At 54.6% G+C, this 16,097-nt stretch overlaps 2 protein-coding genes across 4 annotated transcripts in view; one reads left to right on the forward strand and one right to left on the reverse strand.

Annotated features, from left to right (window-relative positions):
* Positions 1-2,560, reverse strand: part of KIF9 (kinesin family member 9) — a 74,445-nt gene extending 71,885 nt beyond the window's left edge. For both annotated transcript variants that reach the window (XM_073677101.1, XM_073677099.1), the window contains exon 1: positions 2,227-2,560. The gene's annotated coding sequence lies outside the window, so the exon portion shown is untranslated. The remainder of the gene's footprint in view (positions 1-2,226) is intronic.
* Positions 2,272-14,759, forward strand: KLHL18 (kelch like family member 18). 2 transcript variants are annotated; one of them, XM_073677102.1, is made up of 10 exons: positions 2,272-2,682; positions 6,902-7,032; positions 7,553-7,693; positions 7,996-8,194; positions 9,230-9,390; positions 9,463-9,599; positions 10,269-10,506; positions 10,591-10,695; positions 10,979-11,090; positions 12,962-14,759. In XM_073677102.1, the coding sequence occupies exons 1-10, from the start codon at positions 2,557-2,559 to the stop codon at positions 13,346-13,348; spliced, it is 1,737 nt and encodes a 578-aa protein (XP_073533203.1). In that variant the 5' UTR covers positions 2,272-2,556; the 3' UTR covers positions 13,349-14,759. The 2 variants fall into 2 exon arrangements, with proteins under 2 accessions (XP_073533203.1, XP_073533204.1); XM_073677103.1 differs by having other exon boundaries at positions 10,284-10,506.
* Positions 14,760-16,097: the final 1,338 nt, after the last annotated feature.

The following is a 16,097-nucleotide window of genomic DNA, read 5'->3' on the forward strand; positions in this document are numbered from 1 at the left end:
TACAGTATACACTGCCGGGCACAGCTCCTCCCCTCCCCCTGTATATACAGTGTACACTGCCGGGCCCAGCTCCTCTCCTCCCCCTGTATATACAGTATACACGGCCGGGCACAGCTCCTCCCCCTGTATATACAGTATACACTGCTGGGCACAGCTCCTCCCACTGTATATACAGTATACACAGTCGGGCACAGCTCCTCCCCCTGTATATACAGTATACACTGCCGGGCACAGCTCCTCCCCCTGTATATACAGTATACACTGCCGGGCACAGCTTCTCCCCTCCCCCTGTATATACAGTATACACGGCCGGGCACAGCTCCTCCCCCTGTATATACAGTATACACTGCCGGGCACAGCTCCTCCCCCTGTATATACAGTATACACAGCCGGGCACAGCTCCTCCCCCTGTATATACAGTATACACTGCCGGGCACAGCTTCTCCCCTCCCCCTGTATATACAGTATACACTGCCGGGCACAGCTCCTCCCCTCCCCCTGTATATACAGTATACACTGCCGGGCACAGCTCCTCCCCTCCCCCTGTATATACAGTATACACTGCCGGGCACAGCTCCTCCCCTCCCCCTGTATATACAGTATACACTGCCGGGCACAGCTCCTCCCCTCCCCCTGTATATACAGTGTATACTGCCGGGCACAGCTCCTCCCCTCCCCCTGTATATACAGTGTACACTGCCGGGCACAGCTCCTCCCCTCCCCCTGTATATACAGTATACACTGCCGGGCACAGCTCCTCCCCTCCCCCTGTATATACACTGCACACTGCCGGGCACAGCTCCTCTCCTCCCCCTGTATATACAGTATACACGGCCGGGCACAGCTCCTCCCCTCCCCCTGTATATACAGTGTACACTGCCGGGCACAGCTCCTCCCCTCCCCCTGTACATACAGTACACTGCCGGGCACAGCTCCTCCCCCTGTATATACAGTATACACAGCCGGGCACAGCTCCTCCCCCTGTATATACAGTATACACTGCCGGGCACAGCTCCTCCCCTCCCCCTGTATATACAGTATACACTGCCGGGCACAGCTCCTCCCCTCTCCCTGTATATACAGTGTACACTGCCGGGCACAGCTCCTCCCCTCCCCCTGTATATACAGTATACACTGCCGGGCACAGCTCCTCCCCTCCCCCTGTATATACAGTGTACACTGCCGGGCACAGCTCCTGCCCTCCCCCTGTACATACAGTACACTGCCGGGCACAGCTCCTGCCCTCCCCCTGTATATACAGTGTACACTGCCGGGCACAGCTTCTCCCCTCCCCCTGTATATACAGTATACACTGCCGGGCACAGCTCCTCCCCTCCCCCTGTATATACAGTATACACTGCCGGGCACAGCTCCTCCCCTCCCCCTGTATATACAGTATACACTGCCGGGCACAGCTCCTCCCCTCCCCCTGTATATACAGTGTACACTGCCGGGCACAGCTTCTCCCCTCCCCCTGTATATACAGTGTACACTGCCGGGCACAGCTCCTCCCCTCCCTGTATATACAGTGTACACTACCGGGCACAGCTCCTCCCCTCCCCCTGTATATACAGTATACACTGCCGGGCACAGCTCCTCCCCTCCCCCTGTATATACAGTGTACACTGCCGGGCACAGCTTCTCCCCTCCCCCTGTATATACAGTATACACTGCCGGGCACAGCTCCTCCCCTCCCCCTGTATATACAGTATACACTGCCGGGCACAGCTCCTCCCCTCCCCCTGTATATACAGTATACACTGCCGGGCACAGCTCTTCCCCTCCTCCTGTATATACAGTATACACTGCCGGGCACAGCTCCTCCCCTCCCCCTGTATATACAGTATACACTGCCGGGCACAGCTCCTCCCCTCCCCCTGTATATACAGTGTACACTGCCGGGCACAGCTCCTCCCCCTGTATATACAGTATACACTGCCGGGCACAGCTCCTCCCCTCCCCCTGTATATACAGTATACACTGCCGGGCACAGCTCCTCCCCTCCCTGTATATACAGTGTACACTGCCAGGCACAGCTCCTCCCCTCCCCCTGTATATACAGTGTACACTGCCGGGCACAGCTCCTCCCCTCCCTGTATATACAGTATACACTGCGGGGCACAGCTCCTCCCCCTGTATATACAGTATACACTGATATAATGACACGGTATACAGGACACAGCAGTTGTCGCTACAGAACTGCAACTGCCAGCATCTCACACCTACCGCTCTCGGGATCCTCAGTGTAAACTCTCGGTCTCCATAGTAACAGTCAGGGAGCCGGAAGTGAGAGCCGCTTCCATCCGGTCAGGTGACCTTCCTCTGTCCCCGGTGGTCTTTTCGGGCTCCGGTTGTTCTGCCTCCCCTGTCCCCCCCTTTTCTCTGCACACTCCCCCGCAGCAGCCGGCACCGGGCATGGTCACGGACAGCGGCGGCCCGCGCTCATCGGAAGTGACGTCACCGGCTCTGTGTAAGGGGCGGGGTCACGGGAGGCAGGCGGAGCCAGCGCGGGTCACAGGGTGAGCGGTGTCAGATCGTTTCCCGCCGGGTCACAAGATGGTGGACGAATTGGAGGAGCTGGAAGACCTGGTGCATGTCACGGTGGGCGACCTCCCCAACCGGGGCTACGGGGTGATGGAGGAGATCCGGCGGCAGGGGAAGCTGTGTGACGTCACCCTGAAGGTGAGCGCACCCCCCGCTCAGGAGTGGTATCTCCCAGTCACCCCAATACCGGACCCATCCTCCTCTCCTGTCCCCCCCCCCCCCCCAAAATACCGGACCCGTCCAACTCTCCTGTCCCCCCTTCTCCCCAAAAATACCGGACCCGTCCTCCTCTCCTGCCCCTCTCCCTAAAATACCGGACCCGTCCTCCTCTCTTGCCCCCCCCCCCAAAATACCGGACCCTTCCTCCTCTCCTGCTCCCCTCCCCCAAAATACCGGACCCGTCCTCCTGTCCCCCCCAAAATACTGGACCAGTCCTCCTTTCCTGTCCCCCCCCCAAAAAAAAAATACCGGACCCGTCCTCCTCTCCTGTCCGCGCCCCCCAAAATACCAGACCCGTCCTCCAACCCCCGCCCCCTCCCAATACCAGACCCATCCTCCTCTCCTGTCCCCATCAATACCGGATCCGTCGTCCTGTCCCCACCCCACCCCCCCCCCAAATACTGGACCCGTCCTCCTCTCCTGCCCCCCCCCCCCAAATAAAAATACCGGACCCGTCCTCCTCTCCTGTCCCCTCCCCCTCAAATACCAGACCCATCCTCTTGTCCCCCTCTCCTAAAATACCGTACCTGTCCTCTTGTTCCCCCCCCCTCAATACCTGACCCGTCCTCCTCTCCTGCCCCCCCCCAAATACCGGACCCGTCCTCCTCTCCTGTCGTGTGTGTGTGTCCCCCCCCCCCCCTTTCAAAAAAAATACAGGACCCGTCCTCCTGTCCGTCCGTCCCCCCTCCTGTCCCCCCCAAAATAAAATACTGGACTCGTCCTCCTCCCCCCTCCCCTCTCCCCCCTCCAATACCAGACCCATCCTCCTCTCCTGTCCCCCTCCCCCAAAATATCGTGCCCTCTTGTTGTCGTCCCCCCACAATACTGGACCCGTCCTCCTCTCCTGTCCCCCCTCCTCCTATTACCGGACCCGTCCTCCTCTCCTGTCCCCCCTCCTCCTATTACCGGACCCGTCCTCCTCTCCTGTCCCCCCTCCTCCTATTACCGGACCCGTCCTCCTCTCCTGTCCCCTCCTCCTAATACCGGACCCTTCCTCCTCTCCTGTCCGTCTGTCCCCTCCTCCTAATAACAGACCCTTCCTCCTCTCCTGTCTGTCCCCCCTCCTAATACCGGACCCTTCCTCCTCTCCTGTCCGTCTGTCCCCCCTCCTAATACCGGACCCTTCCTCCTCTCCTGTCCGTCTGTCCCCCCTCCTAATACCGGACCCTTCCTCCTCTCCCCCCCCCCCCCAGTACCTGACTGTCCTCCTCTCCCCTCCTGCCCCCTCCCCTCTGCTGGTTGTTGCTTGTTTCCTGTGTTGTTACAATGTCTCAGCTTCTGAGCAGCACTGTCTGGACTGGACACAATTGTAACAACACCCCAGCTGTGAGGCATCAGGTATATGGCAGTGTCCATGCTGGCGGTTCTGCCGTCCTGTGTACACAGCGCCTGTTGTCTGCAGAGCAGTTGTGCATTGATGCCAGAGGCGTTTCTCGGGGTGTGCCCGCGCTCGGCTGCCAAGGTTATACCCACATCACCCGTCCTGGTTACCAGGGTGCGGCACCGTCACTCTGCAGAGCCACCAGCCTGCACGGGGCGCTCCGGATCACTGCCAGGCAATATCCCAACTGCTGCTCGTCCTACAGGAATGATGGGTGGATTGTACAGTCATGGCCAAAAGTATTGAGAATGAGACAAATAGTAATTTTTCCAGAGTTTACTGCTTCATTTTTTGTAATGGCAATTTGCATATACTCCTGAATGTCAAAGAGTGATCAGCTTAACAGCAATTACTGTACTTGCAAAGTCAATATTTGCCCAGAAAATGAACTTTAACCCCCAAAACACATTTCAACATCATTGCAGTCCTGCCTTAAAAGGAGCAGCTAACATCGTTTTAGTGATTGATCCATTAACACAGGTGTGGGTGTTGATGAGGACAGGGCTGGCGATCAATCAGTCATGATTAAGTAAGAATGACATCACTGGACACTTTAAAAGGAGGCTGGTTCTTGGTATCATTGTTTCTCTTCAGTTAACCATGGTTATCTCTAAAGAAACACGTGCAGCCATCATTGCACTGCACAAAAATGGCCTAACAGGGAAGAGTATTGCAGCTACAAAGATTGTACCTCAGTCAACAATCTATCGCATCATCAAGAACTTCAAGGAGAGAGCTTCCATTGTTGTCAACAAGGCTCCAGGGCGCCCAAGAAAGACCAGCAAGCGCCAGGACCGTATCTTAAAACTGTTTCAGCTGCGGGATCGGACTACCAGCAGTGCCGAGCTTGCTCAGGAATGGCAGCAGGCTGGTGAGTGCTTCTGCACGCACTGTGAGGTGGAGACTCTTTGAGCAAGGGCTGGTTTCAAGGAGGGCAGCAAAGAAGCCACTTCTCTCCAGAAAAAACATCAGAGACCGACTGATATTCTGCAAAAGGTACAGGGAGTGGACTGCTGAGGACTGGGGCAAAGTCATTTTCTCTGATGAATCCCCTTTTCGATTGTTTGGGACATCTGGAAAACAGCTTATTCGGAGAAGAAGAGGTGACCACTACCACCAGTCTTGTCTCATGCCAACTGTAAAGCATCCTGAAACCATTCATGTGTGGGGTTGCTTCTCAGCCAAGGGAATCGGCTCACTCACAGTCTTGCCTAAAAACACAGCCATGAATAAAGAATGGTACCAGAATGTCCTCCAAGAGCAACTTCTCCCAACCGTCCAAGAGCAGTTTGGCGCCCAACAATGCCTTTTCCAGCATGATGGAGCACCTTGCCATAAAGCAAAGGTGATAACTAAATGGCTCATGGAACAAAACATAGAGATTTTGGGTCCATGGCCTGGAAACTCCCCAGATCTTAATCCCATTGAGAACTTGTGGTCAATCATCAAGAGACGGGTGGACCAACAAAAACCAACAAATTCTGGCAAAATGCAAGCATTGATTATGCAAGAATGGACTGCTATCAGTCAGGATTTGGTCCAAAAGTTGATTGAGAGCAGCCAGGGAGAATTACAGAGGTCTTGAAGAAGAAGGGGCAACACTGCAAATATTGACTTGCTGCATTAACTCATTCTAACTGTCAATATAACCTATTGGTACTCATAATATGATTGCAATTATATTTCTGTATGTGATATAAACATCAGACAAACACTAATAAAAACCAGAGGCCAGCAGATCATGGGAAAATAGAATTTTGGTGTCATTCTCAAAACTTTTGGCCATGACTGTACGTGTTACCGCCAAACCGTGCACCGCAGCATTACACACTGGGCAGAGCCGGGGGCGGCGCCACAGCCTGGGCGGTAATCTTTGTTGGTATTCCTGGGGTCACTTTTCCGGTTTTCGGACCCTCTCTACGTTGAGCCGGACCCGGCGTTTCCTTTCTTCGGGTCCCGGCAGCACGTGGCGTCTGGGGATGAGTGCGGTGACGTAAAGCGGTGTTGATTAAACGAGCTGCGGGTTTACGTTCTCATCAGAGATAATCCCCCTGTGCCGCCCTCTGATGCCCGTCTGTCCTCCGGTCACCTGCGGGGTGCTACTGGCCACCCCTCGTCATCGCTCCGGCGGTGGAACATATTAGAGCAGCCGGGCTGTGTGCCAACGCGGTGCCAGATACCAGGTGACCGCCGGGCAAGGAATCGCCCTCCTCCAGATAGTCCCGGTCTGGTAATGCGGGATCTGCGGCCCCATTGATGCCACGTGGCGTCTGGATTATCGGACTCTGTCCGCTCTCTTGCCGTCAGCTCGGCAGATTACTGGTTAATGCCGGCGCGGAGGTGGGGGCTGATCCTCACTACTATGTAGTGACTGACGCTAACAACCCCCATCATCCCCTTACCAGCGATGTCACCAGGTGTCCCCGCCATTTCCTGCTTGTGGAAAGTTCATGACTTCAGGATCCTTGTGGCTTTGGCTTTTCTCATGTGTGATCCTCCAGTCACATCCAAAGCTGCAGTTTCCTGACAGTTGTGGGAATTCATTGGACGGCTGAGTGAAGGTGATGTGTATAGTGTAGCAGAGCTGAGTGTGCGGGGAAAGACACTACACCATCCATAACACAACATGCCAGACCCTGAGCCAGCAGATACCGAGGCGGATAAGAAACCTGGAGCAGTGTGAATGCAGCTCTGGATGTGTCTGGAGTAGCGCTGGTGGTCCCACGGATCCAGTGACAGATGTTATTTGTTTCTCAGGTCGGGGAGCACAAGTTCAGCGCGCACCGCATCGTGCTGGCGGCCTCCATCCCCTACTTCCACGCCATGTTCACCAACGACATGATGGAGTGCAAGCAGGACGAGATCGTCATGCAGGGAATGGACCCCAGGTGAGGAGCCGGGCCGACACATTGTAACAAACCCTCAGACGTCAGCGCCTGTAGGTGACCCACCACCCCCCTGGTGGGAGGTAATCGCCCCCTATAGGTGCCCCCCAGGTGTAAGGTAATTGCCCCCTCTGGTCCTATAGATGACCCCTGGTGGGAGGTAGTCGCCCCCTATAGGTGACCCCCGGTTGTGGAGTGATCGCCCCTTATAGGTGCCCCCCTGTGTAAGGTAATTGCCCCCTCTGGTCCTATAGATGACCCCAGGTGTGGAGTCATCTCCCCCTATAGGTGCCCCCCGGTGTAAGGTAATTGCCCCCTCTGGTCCTATAGATGACCCCTGGTGGGAGGTAATCGCCCCCTATAGGTGACCTCCGGGTGTGGAGTGATCGCCCCCTATAGGTGCCCCCCGGTGTAAGATAATTGCCCTCTCTGGTCCTATAGATGACCCTGGGTGTGGAGTGATCGCCCCCTATAGGTGCCCCCCGGTGTAAGGTAATTGCCCCCTCTCTCTCTCCGTCCCCAGCGCCCTGGAGGCTTTGATTAACTTTGCGTATAACGGGCACCTGGCCATCGACCAGCAGAACGTGCAGTCCCTCCTGATGGGCGCCAGCTTCCTGCAGCTGCAGAACATCAAGGATGCCTGCTGCGCCTTCCTGAAGGAGCGGTAAGTGGAGCTGTAACATCGCGGACCCGAGGCCTCGTTCTCCAGTCACATCCAAACCTGCAGTGCAGTTTTACATTCCTAAAAGTAATACTGCATCTCTCTGCCCACCGCACGGGACGCAGACTGTCTGCCTGGTGAGGGGCTGAGATGTACCGCCTCCCCGGTGGTGAGCTTAGGGTCCGCTCCCCTGGTGGTGAGCCTGGGGGGGCCCCCCCATCTGACACGTCCCATCTCCCGGGGGCCCTTGTGATCGGAGTTGCAGGCGGGGGGCTTCTGTCCTGACGTCTCTGCTCTCCTCTAAGGTTGCACCCTAAGAATTGCCTGGGAGTGCGGCAGTTTGCGGAGACGATGATGTGCGCAGTGCTGTACGACGCCGCCAACCGCTTCATCCACGAGCACTTTGTGGAGGTCTCCATGTCGGAGGAGTTCCTGGCTCTCTCCTTCGATGAGGTCCTGGAGCTGGTGTCCAGAGACGAGCTGAACGTGAAGGCGGAGGAGCAGGTAAGAGGGAGACCCCCGCAGTCCTGTGACCCCCACCGACCCTCATCATAAGTATCACACCACCCACCCTCCACCATGATTACCTCTAATTTTCTGAAATACTCTGTGCTGCGAAGGGATTTCATCCTTCAATTATGTAATATTACACAAGATTAACTCATCGCTGTGCTGAAATACTCTGCGCTGCTAGGGACCTAGCAGCACAGAGTATTTCAGGAGGTCACAGTAGAAGGAGCCGGATCCCCAGCAGCACAGAGTATTACAGGAGGTCACAGTAGAAGGAGCCGGGTCCCCAGCAGCACAGAGTATTACAGGAGATCACAGTAGAAGGAGCCGGGTCCCCAGCAGCACAGAGTATTACAGGAGGTCACAGTAGAAGCAGCCGGGTCCCCAGCAGCACAGAGTATTACAGGAGGTCACAGTAGAAGCAGCCGGGTCCCCAGCAGCACAGAGTATTACAGGAGGTCACAGTAGAAGGAGCCGGGTCCCCAGCAGCACAGAGTATTACAGGAGGTCACAGTAGAAGGAGCCGGGTCCCCAGCAGCACAGAGTATTACAGGAGGTCACAGTAGAAGGAGCCGGGTCCCCAGCAGCACAGAGTATTACAGGAGATCACAGTAGAAGGAGCCGGGTCCCCAGCAGCACAGAGTATTACAGGAGGTCACAGTAGAAGGAGCCGGGTCCCCAGCAGCACAGAGTATTACAGGAGATCACAGTAGAAGGAGCCGGGTCCCCAGCAGCACAGAGTATTACAGGAGGTCACAGTAGAAGGAGCCGGGTCCCCAGCAGCACAGAGTATTACAGGAGGTCACAGTAGAAGGAGCCGGGTCCCCAGCAGCACAGAGTATTACAGGAGGTCACAGTAGAAGGAGCCGGGTCCCCAGCAGCACAGAGTATTACAGGAGGTCACAGTAGAAGGAGCCGGGTCCCCAGCAGCACAGAGTATTACAGGAGGTCACAGTAGAAGGAGCCGGGTCCCCAGCAGCACAGAGTATTTCAGGCGCCGGCTCTCCCCTGACCCTCCTCTCTCCCCAGGTGTTTGAGGCGGTCCTGGCCTGGGTGCGTTATGACCGGGAGCAGCGCGAGCTCTTCCTCCCCGAGCTGCTGACGAGGGTCCGGCTGCCCCTCTGCCGGCCGCATTTCCTCACGGACCGGGTGCAGCAGGACGACCTGGTGCGCTGCTGCCATAAATGCCGGTAAGGGGCCGCCGTGTGTGAGGGGTCCGCGGCTCCTCCGATCCCCACCTTAATGGTGTCTGTGGATTTCAGGGACCTGGTGGACGAGGCAAAGGACTACCACCTGATGCCGGAGCGGAGGCCACACCTCCTGGCGTTCAAGACCCGCCCCCGCTGCTGCACCTCCATCGCCGGCCTCATCTACGCTGTGGGAGGCCTGAACTCTGCAGGTATCTTGTAATCCGGAACACTGAGCGGCAATGTCAGCCGTCTGCATATGGGGCTGTGCTGAAATACTCTGCCCTGCTGTGCGGCAGCTGTAAGCGGCAGCCTCCGACTGGAGCAGGCACCTTCACCCAGAGGCCGAGCCTCTCATCAGTCAGGCAAGGAAGGGGTTACAGCGGGGCAGCGATTAGTCCGGGCCTGGATTATGGATGAGCAGACGGGAGGGCGGCACAAGCCACGAGGAGGGGACCGCTGAGCCGTCTGAGCCATGGCCCCCGACTAATCCTCCGCCCGAACTGCGGGAAAGCCATTCCTACATGGGCTGGCAGTCCTATGTAACACTACAGATAACATAGTGATAACTCTCTGAGTGCAGATAATGTAGTAGATGTCACCTGCAGTCCTATGTAACACCACAGATAACACAGTGATATCTCTCTGAGTACAGATAATGTAGTAGATGTCACCTGCAGTCCTATGTAACACCACAGATAACACAGTGATAACTCTCTGAGTACAGATAATGTAGTAGATGTCACCTGCAGTCCTATGTAACACCACAGATAACACAGTGATAACTCTCTGAGTACAGATAGTGTAGCAGGTGTCACCTGCAGTCCCATGTAAGGCGTGTGCTGACGTGCCGCACAGCGATCACTATGTAAGACGAGTAGCGCATTTCTACGCAGGCGATTCGCTGAACGTGGTTGAAGTCTTTGACCCAATCGCCAACCGCTGGGAGAAGTGCCAGCCAATGACGACGGCTCGCAGCAGGGTGGGCGTGGCTGTGGTGAATGGACTCCTGTACGCCATTGGTGGCTACGACGGCCAATCGCGGCTCAGCACGGTGGAGGTCTACAACCCTGAGAGCGACTCGTGGACGAAGGTCGGGAGCATGAACAGTAAGAGGAGGTGAGTCCAGAGAGCAGTCGCTGCCGGAGTACAGGACTGCGGACCATCGGACTTACCCCTGTGATCCGTGTCTTCTGGCCGCAGTGCGATGGGGACGGTGGTGCTGGACGGACAGATCTACGTCTGCGGCGGATACGACGGCAACTGCTCGCTGAACTCCGTGGAGACCTATTCCCCAGAGACCGACAAGTAAGACTCGGGAGGCGGAGGGTTAACCTCTACTGTATTCTGACCGCAGCTGTGGGTTTGTTACAATTGTGTCCAGATTACACAGTCCTCTGGACCTGCCTGGCTGGATCCCTGATCACTGATACTTTGTAACAAACTGTCAGCACAGTTGAGGCTTTCCTATAGTGATGGATGAATCCTGAGCTCTGCTGTCAGTGAATGACGGCACCGATAATGGGGGAGCTCAGGTATTTGTATGGATGGAGGATGCCCCACTACTTGCTGCTTTCTCCTCTTTGTCCAGGTGGTCCGTGGTGACCCCCATGAGCTCCAATCGCAGCGCGGCAGGAGTTACTGTGTTCGAAGGGCGGATTTACGTGTCGGGCGGCCATGACGGGCTGCAGATCTTCAACACTGTAAGTGCAATACTAAGTGATGTGATGGGACCCCCGTTCTGTAGGATTTCCGCACGTCTCCCCCATCACCAGCGTCGACCCTATCGCTGTCTGTGGCTGCTGCAGTAGTGAAGCCAGTCGGTGACATGTAGCAGTGTTACCGAGCAGCCATAATGGCTTTACACGAGGCAGCCGCTAAAACGGGGTCACCTGACCAACACCCCGCCCCGTAATGCAAATTACAGCCGATCCGGCATGAAACGCGTCAGTATAGCCATATTGTGCACCACTGGTACCGGGCGTATGACAGCAGCGTGTGATGGAGGGGCCGACGCCGAGCTTGTGGGGCAAATACCGAGCTATGGGACACACGGTGGGTTGTTTTTGATTCTTAAACATTTTTACATAAAGTGAAAAAAATAAGGAACAAGACCTCCTTCCCTCCCCGCCCCCTCCATACTCCGAGCCAACACCTGTCCCAATTTTCCTGCTGCTCATATACAAAGCTTGTGAGTCCTTCCCCTTATCAATATACTAACCATGTAAATTTTCCCGTTTACGCAGACTGAGCCGGCGTGGCCGCATCCCCTCCGTCACTCTCGCTCACACAGACCGAGGCCCTGTCCCCATCCTTCCTTCCATCCCTGCGAGGCCTCATCCCCTCCGTCACTCTCGTTCACACAGACAGAGGCCCCGTCCCCATCCTTCCCTCCGTACCGGCGAGGCCGCATACCCTCTGTCCCTTCTTCTCGCACAGACCGAGGCCCTGTCCCCATCCTTCCTTCCGTCCCGGCGGGGCCTCATCCCCCTCTTTCCCTCCCGCTCGCACAGACCGAGGCCCTGTCCCCATCCTTCCTTCCGTCCCAGCGAGGCCTCGTCCCCTCCATCCCTCCCGCTCGCACAGACCGAGGCCCTGTCCCCATCCTTCTTTCCCTTCCTCCCGCTCACACAGACCGAGGCCCTGTCCCCATCCTTCCTTCCATCCCTGCGAGGCCTCATCCCCTCTGTCCCTCCCGCTCACACAGACCGAGACCGAGGCCCCGTCCCCATCCTTCCTTCCCTCCGTCCCGGCGAGGCCGCATACCCTCCGTCCCTCCTGCTCGCACAGACCGAGGCCCTGTCCCCATCCATCCTTCCTTCCGTCCTGGCGGGGCCTCATCCCCTCTTTCCCTCCCGCTCGCACAGACCGAGGCCCTGTCCCCATCCTTCCTTCCATCCCGGCGAGGCCCTGTCTCCTTCCTCCTGCTCGCACAGACCGAGGCCCCATCCTTCCTTCCTTCCTTCTGTCCCGGCAAGGCCCCGTCCCCTTCCCTCCGTCCCTCCCGCTCACACAGACCGAGGCCCTGTCCCCATTCTTTCGTTCGTTCGTTCGTCCGTCCGTCCGTCGGTCCCGGCGAGGCCCCATCCCCTTCCTCCCGCTCGCACAGACCGAGGCCCTGTCCCCATCCTTCCTTCCCTCCGTCCTGGCAAGGTCGTGTCTCCTTCCTCCCGCTCGCACAGACTGAGGCCCTGTCCCCATTCTTTCGTTCGTTCGTTCGTCCGTCCGTCCATCGGTCCCGGCGAGGCCCCGTCCCCTTCCTCCCGCTCGCACAGACCGAGGCCCTGTCCCCTTCCCTTCCTTCCCTTCCTTCCCTTCCTTCCCTTCCTTCCCTTCCTTCCCTTCCTTCCCTTCCTTCCCTCCCTTCCCTTCCTTCCCTTCCTTCCCTCCCTTCCCTCCCTTCCCTCCCTTCCCTCCCTTCCCTCCCTTCCCTCCCTTCCCTCCCTTCCCTCCCTTCCCTCCCGGCGAGGCCCCGTCCCCTTCCTCCCGCTCGCACAGATTAAGGCCTCGTTCCCGCTATAATATGCTGCCCTCAGATTAGAGATTATAACCCCTGCCTTCTGTTATTCCACAGGTGGAGTATTACAACCACCACACGGCTACTTGGCACCCGGTGGCGAGTATGCTGAACAAACGCTGCCGTCATGGAGCGGCTTCACTGGGCAGCAAGATGTTCATCAGTGGCGGTTATGATGGTTCTGCCTTCTTGAGCGTTGCAGAGGTTTACAACTCCATGGGGGACCAATGGTACCTCATCACTCCTATGAACACTAGGCGCAGCCGTGTCTCTTTAGTAGCCAATTGTGGCCGCCTGTATGCTGTGGGTGGCTATGATGGTCAGTCCAACTTGAACTCTGTAGAAATGTATGACCCTGAGACCAATCGATGGACGTTTATGGCTCCCATGGTTTGTCATGAAGGGGGTGTAGGGGTGGGCTGTATACCGCTTCTGACAATATAGCAGTTGGTGGACTGCTGCAAGAACATATTCCTCTTCTATGGGAAACGGGCTCAATGTCTGTTTTTTATATTAATGTGAACTTAAGGACCCTAAGGTATGAGGTGCCCTGGTGCTCGTGTCTCCTCCATTGTGATATATGCTTGTGTTGTCTGCATAAGAAGGTATGTAAGGACTATACTTGAGGGACCGCCATGGGGTCAACCACAACCCCAGACTTACAAGTGTTGGATTTCGCAAAGATGTGTGAACTTGCTGATTATAGCTTATGCACCAAAGTGATGCGAGTGTTGTGCACCATGCTGTGCGCTGTAGTCTGACTGTCCGGGAGCTTGCAGTCAAGTAAAAAGTTACTTTCTTAATGATCTTTGACTACAGGTTTACCTATTATTGTGAAGATTATAGTGCCATAAAGTTACCTGTAATGACCAACGAAACTTCCACAGCTCCTGAAAGGTTTCCCTTCATGCCGCCACCTACCTGCCGCCATCTCCTTCTCTAGTGAGATATGGAGAATTATATCACGATCGATGCATTATGATTCTCTAAATCAAATCCAATATTTAATAGTTCACTAAAAATGAATGCAACTGATCCAAAAATGTTGCTTTATCCTTGAGTTTGCTCCTGTACTCCAGTCACATCCAGAGCTGCTTTCATTTTTTCGGAGTGCGATGTGATCTTTATACATGTCTCAGCTTATGCTGGGGAAACTGTACCAGTAGGAGGCAGTAGAGAGCGGTGCCGTTCTGCAGCCTGACAGTTAACAGAGTCCTCACCGTGTGGATTGAACCTGTTACATAATCGGAAGTGGCTCTCTACTGTCCAGTGGATTTGATGACCTCCCCTCTTGTTTATCGTAGTGCAATGATGGGTGTTATACTCCCAGAAATAAGGGGCTGCAATAAATACAAATATGGATGCTGAATTGTGCTGCAGGGAGACTTTCCATCTGGGTTATTCCATGATGTCTCCACCAGAGGGCGCTGTACATGTGCAGATCTAATGGTCTACATGTGTAAGTCTATGGGGCAAATAAATGATGTACTTAAAGGGATAATCGGGAGGAAGGCAAGTGACCTCTGTTATGGTAAACGCCTTCTCTCCAGTTGGCCTGGGGTGCCTTTAACACCTCCCAGTTTAACCCTTTATGGCCATTGTGTAGATGCCTCAGGACGTGCGGCTGTTGGTCCCGCTGGATGCAATCTCCTCGGCTTTCCCTTCCTTTCTCGCATGATTCTCCCCCATGTTCCAGGTTTTAGCTGTGAATTGGTTTTGTGATTTCTATTCCTAGTGAGGTGAGTTACATGATGCAGACTCTAGGGGGCGCTGTCATAGAGGAAGCACAGCCTGTATTATAAGGAATTCTGGGTAGTTTTCAATGCTTTACTACACAATAAACTGGTGAACATTGTGAGCGTGTTACTTTATTTCTGGGGTTGATGACCTCCTTTCTTTTGGTTGGGCTCCTCTGACCTCTTTGAGTGAAGTGTTTTAGACTCCGATAGTCATTTCTTCCTTGGCCTCAACAGATATGACATCCCATTAAATTGGTAAGTGGGGGAGGGGCTGGGAGAACCGCCATTTTTCCATTTTACATGAGGTTGTTTGGGTCCTCTCACTGTGACTCCTAAATCTGGGACTATTGAGCACCTTATCGCTTATGCTTTTCCTTCTGGGTGTCGTCCGGTCCGTCCTGCTCAGCACTTGTGCTATATATCTATAGTGATGGGTGAGTAATGCATCAATCAGATCAGGATATCTGTGTCCGTCCATCCCCCCCCCCCCCCCATTGTGATATATGCACGTTATCTTCATAAAGAGAATGTATTAATTATAGTCAAGAGGAACCGCCATGGAGTCCACCACAACCCCCAAGATTACAAGTGTTGGATTTCACAAAGATGTGTGAACTTGTTGATCATAGTAAATACACCAATGTGATCTGGGTGTTGTGCACGATGGTGTGTGCTGCCGCCCTGCTGGCTGGGAGCTCGTAAGTCCTGGGCAACCCCTGCTTCATCACTTCAGAGCCACATAATATGGCCGTGTGAGGGATTATTTTTTGCGGGGCAAGTTGTACTTTTGCACGACACCATTGGTTTTATCATATCGTGCACTGGAAAATGGGAAAAAAAATTCCAAGGGCTGTGAAATTGCAAAAAAAAAAAAAAAAAAAAGTTTTAGCGTTTTCCCTAAACACTAAAACTAACCTGCCATTATAATTCCTAAAACTAACCTGCCATTATAATTCTCCAGGTCATTACGAGTTTGTAGATACCAAACATGTATAGGTTGTTTAATTTAAGTAGTGGAAAAATAAATCCCCCAAAAAAGTCTCCATTTTTCAGGATCTGGGGCCGGGTGAAGTCTTATTTTTTGCGTGCCGAGCTGTCCTTTTTATTGATACCATTTTGGGGTAGATGCGATGTTTTGATCGCCCGTTATTGCATTTTATTGCAATGTTGCGGCGACCAAAAAAAAATGTAGTTCTGTTTCCATTCTTTTTCTCGTTACGCCGTTTACTGATCGGATTAATTATTTATTTTATATATTGATCGGGCGATTCTGAAAGCGGCGATAGCAAATGTGTAATTTTTTTTTTAATTGTTTTTTTTTGTTTTTTAACTTGCTTCAATAGTCTCCATGGGAGACGAGAAGCTGCGATCATCTGATCGCCTGTGCTACATATACGGCTTGTGCCCTGCTATGAGCACTGACCACTGGGTGACGCTCATAGCAGATCCGCTAT

The sequence above is a fragment of the Phyllobates terribilis genome, unplaced genomic scaffold (assembly GCF_046119375.1).
Source record: "Phyllobates terribilis strain yellow unplaced genomic scaffold, ASM4611937v1 Scaffold_4__5_contigs__length_816908805, whole genome shotgun sequence".
In the NCBI taxonomy this organism is placed as follows: Eukaryota; Metazoa; Chordata; class Amphibia; order Anura; family Dendrobatidae; genus Phyllobates; species Phyllobates terribilis.